Genomic DNA, 12,648 nt, shown 5'->3' with positions numbered 1-12,648 from the left:
AAATGTGGCATTTGATCACTGCTAAATTGTCAGATCTTTTATACAGAACCTTATTAATATTTTAAGAAGTAGAAAAACATTTAGTGCTTGATAGCTTTCCCTTTTTAATTTATGTGAGGGATGAGGGAATTGCACAAGCCCATCATAAATATAAAAGCACTCCTGGATTTCATTTAAGTGTTAACACTTTCAATCTTAAAAATATCATAAAAATAATATTTTATTCTGGGCTTATATTGATATCTGAAGTCAAAGGCCTCACATCAAGTAATCGGATGAGCCTTCACCCCCTGTCCCATTCACAGTATGCACATAAAATTAGTAGTATTTCCTTAAAAAACTAATTATTTTCTTTTTGAGAAGTTTTAGTATTTCATTTACGTAGGTGAATTCCAGATGTCTCATTTTTCTGGTCTGTTAACTCTTTTTATTCTGTGGCAAAATAAAACACTGGAATTTGGTGTTGTCTTTTTGTGATTAATTGAGAATAGTAGTGAAACAGAAATATTTTATTTGAAAGGGACTGCCTTGAGGATTCAGTGGGTAGGAAGAAGAGCCTTTCCACTAAAATTACAATTTATAGACTGCAACAATCTTAAGATAATATTAAATAGCTTACAATACTCCTAACCCTGCAGGTCTTAGCCACATTTTTCTAGGAGCAAGTCCCATTAAATCTACTTCTGAATAGAAATTGCATTAATTTGTTTTGTGGAGGCACTTCAGATCAGTTTTTCAGTCCAATAAGTTTGACTCCTTACTTTTTTTTTCTTTGATAGAGATTCTGCCTGTGGATTCAGCTCTCCTTTTTAAAATATCTTTCTTGTGTTGTCTGAGTAGGTATGTGCTAAGTTTCTTCATTCTCTTCCATGAGATACCATATCCCCTACACCAGGGGTGGCCAACTCCCAAGAGACTGCGATCTACCCACAGAGTTAAAAACTGGCAGTGATCTACCAGGGTTCAGGTCAAAGTTGTTGAGCTTCTTTGGAGGAGACAGTAATCTACCACTGATCTACCACAAACTTCCAGTGATCTACCAGTAGATCACGATCTACCTGTTGGATGTGCCTGCCCTACACCATCCTTTTGGAGGAAGCTGAAAGCAGGCCATGAGTTTAAAAGGCCTTTTAAAATGTGATGTCCTTGAGAATCGGGGAAAATAAAACTAAGCTATTTCCTGTATAATATTTCTAAAACTGAGTTTAAGGGAGGGGGTCCTTGTTGGTTGGACTTGGAAATTCTCCCACATTGTTTGACAACCCTAGTGGTTTTCAGGCTAGAATCAGCTTGTAGTGGTCATAATCCTGTTTTGAGAATCCTTAAACAAAAGAGGGTCTGCCAGTGGGGAATGTCAGTCTCTCCCCCACCCCTTTCTGAAATGTGAGAAAAACGATTTAGAAGGTTTGCCCACATAATCAGGTGCCATCTACTGTTCTGCTGAAATATTACAGAATCAAGTTATGCTTTGATAGGGTCTGTTTTGTGCTAAGACTAGGACCACAAGCATTTGGATGTGACTGCTGTTCATAGCTCCCAATGAGAATGCTGTACAGCGACCACCACTGGTTCCAGGGCATACTTCATAGACTGTAGTTTTGATTGTTGTATTGTGTGAAAGATATTTGGGACATTGGCAGGACTGAATCTACTTTCCTGTTCATACGTCATAGAATTGTAGAATTTGAAGGGATCCCAGGGGTCATCTAGTCCAACACCCTGCAGTCCAGGAATCTCAAACTAAAGCATCCATGACAGATGGTCCCTCCATGACACATCTTACCTCTGCTTAAAAACCTCCATTCAAGGAGAGTCCACCATCTTATGTTTTTGTTGTCAGGTGCTCTTTGTTAACAGATCTGGCTTCAACACAATAATGTAGCACTTGGAAATGAAGAGCACAGGAGCTAAGCACTGGAGGTCAAGATAGTGAAGGCCTGAATGTCTACGATGTACCTACTCTCTGTGCTCACTGCAGAAGACTAGCAAGCTGAAGGTGATCAGCTTGGCTTCACTGAAGGACCCAGGCAGCTTCCTAGCAAGGAAAACCACTGTGAAGCAGATTGCAGCCAGGAAGCCCATGTAACCAAGGGCACAATGATACAACACAACATACTCTTTGTTGCATTGCATAATTATGCAATAATTATGCAATGCAACATGAGAGCATGTGGGAACCTCAGATGTTGGAGGAGAAATCCCCAGCCAGGTAGTGCAGATGACCAGTTGGACACTGGAACAAGAAATAGCAATGGAGCTGGTTAGACTCTTGTCCAGCCATCACCCCCCCCCCTGGTTCCCTGATGCTGTGGTTAGGAAGGCCAGCACCATGGTGATGTGTTCTGCCAAAACAGAAGAAATTGCAGTCGAGAAGATTATGTTGAAGGCCATTCATTGGTGAAGACAGGTCGCTTTTCTTGGCTGGCCAATGAAGAGGAAGGGAGGAAAGGAAAACAATAGGGAGATGAGGAAGTTGTCTCTTGTTTTTCTGCCTGAAGAACTATGCCTTCTCTGGATCACAGTTAGGCTTATTGTTCATTTGCCATTTTGGTCTTGGACAAGTATGAGGGACTTCCTATTCATAATAGTTACTGCATTAGGATCAAGGGTAAGCCTGCAATTCCCAACTTGACGGTCTCTCTTCTCCTGTTATTACCCCACTGATTTTATCTTCCTGTGGACTTTGACTTATAAACAGGATTCCACCTCCAGATTCAGTAATATGTGAAGGTGGATTCAGATGATAAGGAGACTATGATTCTTAAAAGCTTAACCGTATACCACCTATAATCGTGGGGAGGCAGTTGTCTGTTGCCTTGTTAAGCTCAATATTAGCGGTTCTCAGCGCTGCTTGGAAGTACAAGGAAGCAGACAGAGGGATGCTAACTGCTTGGTCAGAGGATCCAGGTAGCTCTGTTCCCACTTTGTTAACTCAAAGTAGTTGCTGTAATACCTAATAATAATAATAATAATAATAATAATAATAATAATAATAATATTTTTATCCTGCCCTTCTGGCTGGGCTTCCCCAGCCACACTGGGTGGTTTCCAGCAAAATATAAAAAAATAATAAAATGTCAAACATTTAAAACTCCTGATACAGGACTGCCTTCAGATGTCTTCTAAAAGTTGTGTAGTTCTTTATCTCCTTGGCATCTGATGGGAGGGCATCCCACAGGAAGGGCATCACTGCTGAGAAGGCCCTCTGCCTGGTTCCCTGTAACTTCACTTCCCACAGTAATGGTAATTCACCTACCATGAATTAGTGCATTCTGTGTTTTAAGAGTTCAGTATTTAATATACTGTCTCTTTGGGGGCCACAAGTACATTGTGGGGCGTAACAGCTTAACACCGACTTCATTCCAGAGTCCCATGGATGCTTTGTGGCTGGTACACTACCAAATACTCTCAAATTTATGGTGTTGATATATTCTGATCAATGGTAAAGGAAGAAGAAAATTAGGCAAGGTATCCTCCATTTAGTCTTCCAGTTTTAAAATTATACAGTATTTTAAAATTAGATTGGGGTGGGTGTGTTTCTGGGGCAATTTGAATTATAGGACAGAACAAACTATCCTTGGACAATCAGAGAGTATCATTTTCATTAAGCCTCCCTCTATTTATTGCACATTCATTCTGATTTGCTTGTACACATGGAGGTTAGATTATATTCAGTCTTCGTTGAGCATTCATTCTGATTTGATTGATTTCTCAATGCATTTCCCTGTCACCTTCCTAACCGCAGAAAGTCGTTTTCTTTTTTAAAGTGGATTTGTTGCAGTAGGTAGAAAGAACACTTTAATCCACTTAAACCTAAATTTCCTGAGATGTCCTTTAATCTCTCCCACAAAATGCTGAGAGTGTGGAAGTGTCTTAGCTGCTAGGGACTGGGGGAAATCTCATTCATCTTTTGCCTTAAGTAATGAGTTGGGGGGGGGGGCTTTGATATTTTTCACATGGTGTTTATTATGAAGTTTCCTTCTCCTTTTTGGTTCTGCAGGCATGGACAGGGCACTGTTTGCTTACTGAACTGTGTAGGAAAAATTGTAATATGTTTTTGTAAGAGGGTTGCCAAGAGTTACAGCTGCATCTAAGAAACAACTTTTCCCATGTAAAGTGCAGTGGAATGCACATATATATATGTTTCAGAATGTGTGACTGAACTTCACTGGGATTACATCTTCTTAATAGCTTGGTGTTTGATAGTTTTTTATATATATGAATGAAAATTATGGGGGATACACACTAATTCAAGTCTTAGAAATAAATGCACACTCTTTAAAGGGTAGCTCATTCTTAGATTTTATTGTTTGGTTTTCATTCCTAGATTGTGTTCTGCTTTAACAGGTGGTAGTTCTTCTTTCTAAATATTTGACCTTTGTGACCTTCAAAATAAGGCTGCCACTAATGCAATGTTACAGGTGTACACAAGTATGCAGGGGGGAATGTGCTATTATATGGGAATGTTGAGTTCGTGTTTGTTGTGCTGTATGTCCACATACTGTGATTTCTCATCATATGTGTCAGTGACAAAACAATCCAGGAGTAGTCTTCGCTCATGAAAACATACATTGCTTTTGTATGTGGAAAGAACCCAAATTATGATGTGTCTTTCTATAAACATGCCCTAGTCATCTCCTATACCAACTCAGCCCATTCTTTTAAAATCATTTGACCCTTCTCAAATATTTTGGGAGGAATAAAGCATGATACGACCCCAAGGCCTGTCATTGCTATGCATGTGTACATTTTTTTTAAAAAAAGTTAAAGCTTTAAAAATAGTTTCTCAGTTAAAATAATGTTTGTACATTTGCATTAACATTTATTGCAACTCTAGATTTAGGGTTATCTCATTATATTTTGTCAGTGAGTCATGAATAGGGAACAGGTACCAAGAATTATCTAGGGCATTCAGCACTTGGAGCCCTGCCTGGAGCATTCAACAAGTCCTGGCTAGACAGATGTTAAAATAAAAATCTCTCAACAATTATGAAGTTTATAGATAGGCTGTTCTGTGTGTGGTGAAGTTGGGAGCAGCATGGAGGGGAGTTCAAGCTGGAAATACTGCCCATGTGGAAGTGTGGAAAAGAAACTGGCAAAATTTGGTGGTGTGAGTCCACCATTCCCTGTTTAATAATACAGTTAGCATTTTGAAAGGAAATTGTCTGGTGGATAAAAGCAGAACAGAACTGGCTTCTGCTATTTCCATATATAAATAGCATTGTTTAGATCAGGGGTGGCCAACTTCCAAGAGATAGAGATCTACTCACAGAGTTAAAAACTAGCAGTAATCTATCCCCTTTTTGGGGTTCGGGTCAAAGTTGACAAGCTTTTTTGCTTTTTTTTAGGAAGGAGGAAGGCCCATTTTGGGGGGGTTCAGGTTGAAATTGTTGAACTTTTTTTAGGGAGGGGAAAGCTACGTGTTTTAGGGGTCTAGGGCAAAAATGTTGAGCTTTTTTTGGGGAGCCAAACTTGTTGAGCTTCTTGGGGGGCCCCAGTGATCTACCACAGATGTCCAGTGATCTACCGGTAGATCATGATCTACCTGTTGGACGTGCCTGGTTTAGATTAAGGCATGTGTAGAGCCTCAAATCATTCCCCTTGTCTTCCCGTCTTATCTTTGTTTTGACCTAGCAATATCTGATCAAGGATCTGTTCAATTCCAACAAAAGGTCCATTTTTCTTGAACTTTGAAAACTTGAAGTGGCTGTGAATTCCATATATAAATATGTGCTGCCCAAAGAAGTCCTATATTTATGCGAATCTAATGTGCCATCAAATCTAGTGCTCACCTCAGTTTTCAAAACCTTGAAACCAAAATAGGATTTGCTATGTCAGCAGTGTTTTTCAAGCTTGCAATCAAATCTAATTCACCATCAAATCTAATGCGCATCCTAATTTTCACGATGTAATTTGGCCAAAAATGGTGCACATTACATTCGAGTAAATATAGTACTTGCTTTTGTCTGTCCCACATATATTATCAATCCATTTCTTTGAATGAACCCAAGTTCTAGCATTATGTATGAGAAAATTCTCTCTATTATCATAATTCTTGTGCCAAGTTATATGGAAAGATATGGTAGTAATTTTACTTCGTAAAATAAATAGGCTGAACATCTTTAGCTTTTCCTGTTAAGAGATGATAGTATGCAATAAAGAAAAAAACACCATACTTAATTTTTCAATGACTTAGATAGTGACTGATTTATTTTTCTGTTTCTGGACTGTGTCAGCTAGGTATGAAAACCTAGCTCAAAGAAAGACCAGGGACAAGTTAATGAAAGATGTGTGCATTACACAAGTTCATTAGTAACTCTTTGCTTATGTACATTAATCTGCATTCTTGGTTGTGACCAATTTGGCCTCATGGATCCTGATCAAGTAAAGTTCTCCGTTAACTGTTCATGAAGTGTGTGGATGTAGCTATAAAATACTTATGTAGATTTGTATTGTGTACAAGTAACCTATGGCATATATTTTTGTTACTACAGTGTACAAATATGCTACAATATTTAACCTGTCCTGACTTTCTCTTTTTGACAGGTAAGTTCAGTTCTACACTCTACGAGACGGGGGGCTGCGATATGTCGCTTGTGAATTTTGAGCCTGCTGCAAGAAGAACATCTAATATCTGGTGTGTTTTTGAAAACCAGTATCTGTGGTTTAGTCGTCAGCAATGCTTAATTTGCAAACAATTCTGAAATATTCTTAAGCGTCTGTGTATTTTTGCAAAAGCCAGAACACTTTCCGAATTGTGATTTGATGTACATGGGAACCTTTTGGTAATTTTATATTTTGTCAACGAATACCCATTATATTGAGACTAAGGAAGTTGCAGGTTGAATGAAGAACTGAGAACCAGAACCAACTTCATTCTCATGTTTATATAGTGCAGTGGTGGGGGACCTTTTGCCATTCAGATGTTGCTGAACAGCATCTCTTCTCAACCCCAGCCAATAGCTGAGAGTTTCCTGATAGCAAGGGAGTTGTAGTCCCACAGCATCTGGAAAGCCAGATGATACAAATGGTCAAAGCACTTTGCATACTTTCTTGGAACAACCCTTGAAGGCTAGGCAGTATTTCAGAACAATCAGTTGAAAGTGTTGATTCCATTTTAGGATGTTTTATTGCTTAACTTTGTGTCTGGATGCATGGCTTTATTCTGTTTGAGTGCAAAATGTTTGAATTTACTTATGATTTCTAAGCTGCCGCTGCCGCCGCCACCACAGGCTGGTGAAGCTACCCTGTTTCCCCTAGCCAGGGTTCTGGATAGGCTTTGCCAATTAGGTCATGATACCCTTTCAAAGAAAGAGAGAATAATCTAACAATCTTAGAGCAAAATGAGTACACGAGATCCTTGGACAGGATTTCGTATCCTTTTTTAAAGGCAGTAAGCTGAATAAGAGTCACGGTGCTTGGAGTAAATAGCTGCTTTGGGGGCATAATGTCCCCTGGGACATGCAGATTCCACACCCACCCAACCACCGAATAAAGATACGTTTATTATAAAATCAAAGAGAAACAGAATGCCGTGAAATACATCAGTTTCTGCCATTGCTTTGCATATATAGCAGTGCATAGCAGGATCATGCAAACCAAAGTATTTTTGATGTGGAATTGTCTTTATAGTGCAGTAGTAGCCAGGAGTTTTCTTTTTGGCTCTCCAAATACATATATTTTTAGTTTTTGCTGCTCGTATGGGTACTCTGCTGTGACACTATGATGTTGAAAGCTTTTTGTGACCCAACAAGCGCCCCCCCCCAATTTATCAGTTTAAGAGTCATGCAACATCTTTTATTTACTGATTATTTTCATGGGACTCCTGCTGTGATTCTGTGATACCAAAAGTTTTTGTAACTCCTAAACTCCATTTATTATTATTATTATTATTATTATTATTATTATTATTATTATTATTATCCAGGACCACTTTTCCGCTTCTGCCACTCCCACTTTGACATTTGGGCCCCAGAGCGTTGGCCATGGACCTTTATTACCCTCTGTCTGAAAAGGGCTAGTAATCACTCAGATAGGACTAGGTATTCAGCCCAGCAATGCAACCCCATATCCAGCCATCAAGGTATTAATGCAGAATTAATGGCTTGTTACAAAATAGAAATAGAAATGCTCATTATACAGGCCTCTTTTTTTCTTAATGTCAGCACGTTTGGGTAATAGGGTGCATTGTCCTATCAAGAAGGTGTATCGTTTCTTTTTCCCTTGGTGAAAACAGTACTGCCTTTCCAGTAGCAAGTTGATTTAAACTGGGGTAACTGATGTCCTACAAACTACAGAAAGAGTAATCTCTTAAACAAAAGAAGAGACTTGAATTGGAGAACAGTGTGTGGTATCAAACTAAAGTAATCTTCTTGTTATTATAGTGACACGGATTCTCATGTATCAAGTTCTACCTCAGTTCGTTTTTATCCACATGATTTAGTAAGTGTTTTTGCATTTGCTCCTTATTTTATTGCAAGCAGATGATCAAATGTCACTCTTTAAGTTGTTGAGATACAATTAAGTATTCTGTCTGTAAATTTAGCACAGGATTTGAGTGGTTCACGTTGTCAGCAGCTGGACAATGCCATGCCTTCACTGCTTCAAATAATTGGAGAGTTGCAGCCATGTTAATACCTTAATAACATGAGACCTGAAGTGTGTTTAATTAGACAAGTGCACTGCTACCCACCTCTTAGACATAAGGAAGTGGTGTCCAAGCCCTGCTCAATCCAGAATGGATTGTAGACTATCACTTAGACTATCACTGTTCATGATTAGTAAGGTCTTTGAAGACTTTCGGTTCAGCTTGCCAGATCCTCACCTCATCACCTTGAAATACCATGGAGTTATTGAAGTTGTAAAGAGGAAAGGGCCCTTCTACTCAGCCTTGTGTGTTGGATGTTACTGAATCTGCAATTCCCATTGTCGCTCATCATTGGCCATGCTGGCTGCAGATTAGTGGTGGGGATTTTCTGGCCATTATTATTATTATTATTATTATTATTATTATTACTATTATTATTTTATTGAATTTATATACCACCCTATACCCAGAGGTCTCAGCGCAGTTCACAGAATAAAATCAAATGAATTCAGGTGATTGTTAAAGTGGCCTGTGAAGGGTTGACCATTTCTGAATTCTGTCTTCTGGCTGGATCCAATTCCCCAACCCTTCTGCAGAAGATGGGTGTTGTCATTCCAACAACATCTGGGGACTCAAGTTTGTGGAAGACTGTTCTAGCTGGAGTTAGGGTGTGGTTTGCATGTGCGCCATCCCTGCTGTTCCATAGAGTTTTTATAAAGGGTCAGTGCTTTTGCTTCCTGGAAGAAACCAGCCAATCCATAGAAAGGTTGTAACACTACCGTGAACCCATGCCAGGGCTGAGCATGTAGTCTTCAACAACTGTTAATCAGGTGTGCCTCCCTAAATGAGATCAACTGCATCCTCCTCCACCTTCCCTCCTCCCTGAACCATTCAGATTTGCAAAGAAGGTGAGACGAAGGGGGTAGTTCCCCATAGCAGATCTTTGGCCCATGACACTTTTATGTTCCTTAGGATCTGTAGTTTATAGGCTAAATAAGTGTGAATGCAACTTATTATTGACTTTATTGTAGCTCTCCCTACCCCAGATCAGGCTGAACAGGCTGTTGACCATAGATACAGATCTCCTCGAGCACCAAGACATTGACCTAAGCCCTGACCTGCAGGACCATCTGCAACCTCAAGAGGAAGCCGCCCAAAAAGTCAAACACTATTATCGCTTTTGGATCCTACCCAAGATCTGGATTGGCATCAATTTTGATAGACTGACTCTCTTAGCCTTGTTTGATAGGTGAGATCCCATGAGCACATGCTGTTCTAACGTAGATCAAGTAATTATTCGCGCCAGGTTTCCTTTTACTTGGTTCATATGCTAGTGATTGATGCACTATACAAAGCATTAGTCAAATCAGGCAGTGGGTACCGTTAGTAACAGAGCCAAAATGGGCCCAACTAAGAGCAACAGTAACAACAAGATGTCGAGTGTCCAGTGGAAAACCGGGGAGAGGGAAGTTAAATGGATGACCCTGGAAGAAAGCATGATACACTGGTACCCTGAACATGTGCACTCCTGTCAGGAAGAAGGAAGTACTGCAGCACTTGATTTCAGGACTTGTAATTAAGATAGAGTCAACTTTGTGCACTGCACTACAGTATTTTTATTTAGAGCACTGGGTTGTGCTGATAAGCTACCCTCTGGTGTGCACTTGTAATGGTATAGTGGGCATTGGGGTATCCAGCAAGCCACCACAATTCTGCTCAGCAGTTAGCTTTCTCTGCCCTGGAGTATCTATACTGCTTTACAGACTTGTTTTTCTTGGAGTACCTTTACTCGTTTTTCTTCTGCAGAACCATTACGGAAACCTTATTTTTTCTCAAGACATACTGCGGTGTAGATTTTTCTGGGAGGGGATAAGTATGGATGGATTTATCTGTCTTGTGATTGGGACCAGGACTGGATGACATTTTTATCCTTTCTGACTGTTTCTATAGAATGTGTTTGAACAGCCATTTGAACTCCAATAAAATCACAATAGATTCAGCACCTGAAATTTGCATGCTAAGGCATTCTCAGACTTTTGAGATACAGTATCACAGGTTGTGTTCTTTAGTTTCCCTGAACTCCTGAAGCCTCTCTTCTGATTGTATAAACCTATTTAGCTTCCCAGTACCACATACTTTCCCTTTTCCATAGAAATCGTGAGATCCTGGAAAACGTGTTAGCTGTCATCCTAGCTATCCAAGTGGCTTTCTTGGGTTCTGTACTACTTATTGAAGGATTCTTCAAGGATATCTGGGTCTTCCAGTTTTGCTTGGTGATTGCCAGCTGCCAGTATTCCTTGCTCAAGGTAACTTCTTTTGCCACTGTCAATTTTAAATATTAATATTCTGCCAGCACTTGGACAATCTATCTTGAGTTAATAATAAGCCTAGTCGTGGCTGATCGTTGTTGGGTGTGCATGCAGTCCCTTTGCAAGCAAACCAGAAAGCCTTCTGCTAACCACAGTTTCATGTTTTGCCCAAATCAGGAAACAATGGTTAAGAGCTTCAGAGCAGGCCAGGACATTAAGCCAGCTTCAAACAAGTGACGTATATCCTAGATTGTTCTGAAGCTATTCATTTTGCTGGGTCCTAATAAAGGCATTGCTTGGGTATGGATTTTTCCTTATGAACCCACACAGCATTCCTGGGATGATCGTAGAAAATTGGTATGATTCTTCTGCTCTTACCTCTTCCCTTAAGTTATTTTCGATATTTTAAAACTTTCACTTCAGACCCCAGCTCCTCATTCTTTGTTGAATGCTCTTTGAGAAACTAACGGTGTTGGTGGTGGGGAGCAGCGAGGAGATGGGGGGCTGTGACTGAAAAACACACCGTGAGAAGCCTTGATGTATCCATGGAAGTTCTGTGGATCCTACTTGTTAAAAGAGTCTTATACAGAAAAGTAACCTTGAAAATGAGCCTTACCTAATATTACCCTTTCATTTTTCTGGTCTGTTTTTTAGAGTGTGCAACCAGATTCTTCATCACCTCGGCATGTAAGTTTTCCTATATGGAATGGAACTTTTTATTCAGAAAAGGCATAGCTAATACTCTTGTGTATCTGAGTTTAACACACTGAACTTTCTAATTTAAAGTGGCATGCATAAAAAAGTTTCAAAACCAAATTTTCAAGAAAACAATAGTTATGATTTGCAACTTTGAGTTGAAGTAACCAAACTTGTTTTTTTCAGGGTCATAACCGAATCATTGCCTATAGCCGCCCTGTTTACTTCTGCATATGCTGCAGCCTCATTTGGCTGCTGGACTATGGCAGCAAGAGCACTTTCACTGCGAGGTTCCGATTATATGGAATGGCTTTCACTAATCCAATTTTGCTGCTATCAGCAAGGGACTTGATTATAGGTGAGCAATTTCCATGTGGCTCTGATGCATTGTATTTGCTTCTTTAGTTATAAAAGTATTTTTATACTGCCGTATCATAAATTAACCGGGTGGTGTAAACATCATTAAAAGATATGTGGATGGTATGTATAGATTGTTTGTCCATCATGGAGGCCATGTAGATTTCTGTTCTTTAATGGAGATACAAATTAATGGAATCCCTTTCTTTCTCATTCTGTCTTTTAAAAGTTGTTATAATTGGAATGGGAAGGTAAGTGGTGTTTCTGTGTGCTCTGGCTTCCATCACGGTGTCCTGTTGCACCAGAAGCGGTTTAGTCATGCTGGCCACATGACCTGGAAAACTTGTTTTTAGACAAACACTGGCTCCCTCGACCTGAAAGCGAGATGAGCGCCGCAACCCCATAGTCACCTTTGACCGGACTTAACCGTCCAGGGGTCCTTTACCGTTACCTTTTACCATGAAAGTCTTTGCATGATTAGAACTTTGGTAAACATGGAGAATTGCCGTGCAGTGTACAAAGGATCTTCAGATTTTGATCCACTTCTCTTAGCCGTCTCATAACTGGCAGCTGTTGTATGGTGGGAATGGCAGCAAATACCAAAGTGCCACATATTTGTTCATGTTAGTCTAATTTTGATTGCAGGCTACGTGTCTTGGAGGGCTGTCATGCTGAAACATGCTGTTCCTCTCCTGTGGG

At 39.8% G+C, this 12,648-nt stretch overlaps 1 protein-coding gene across 1 annotated transcript in view; it reads left to right on the top strand.

Annotated features, from left to right (window-relative positions):
• The window catches only part of LOC118083950 (pecanex-like protein 1), a 71,044-nt gene that overhangs the window by 41,681 nt on the left and 16,715 nt on the right, over positions 1-12,648 (top strand). The window contains exons 9-14 of the mRNA XM_060273733.1: positions 6,547-6,637; positions 8,385-8,442; positions 9,619-9,836; positions 10,740-10,893; positions 11,551-11,583; positions 11,779-11,950. Coding sequence (XP_060129716.1) covers positions 6,547-6,637; positions 8,385-8,442; positions 9,619-9,836; positions 10,740-10,893; positions 11,551-11,583; positions 11,779-11,950 — 726 coding nt within the window. The remainder of the gene's footprint in view (positions 1-6,546; positions 6,638-8,384; positions 8,443-9,618; positions 9,837-10,739; positions 10,894-11,550; positions 11,584-11,778; positions 11,951-12,648) is intronic.

The sequence above is a fragment of the Zootoca vivipara genome, chromosome 1, assembly GCF_963506605.1.
Source record: "Zootoca vivipara chromosome 1, rZooViv1.1, whole genome shotgun sequence".
Classification (NCBI taxonomy): Eukaryota; Metazoa; Chordata; class Lepidosauria; order Squamata; family Lacertidae; genus Zootoca; species Zootoca vivipara.
This window is presented reverse-complemented; position numbering and strand designations above follow the sequence as displayed.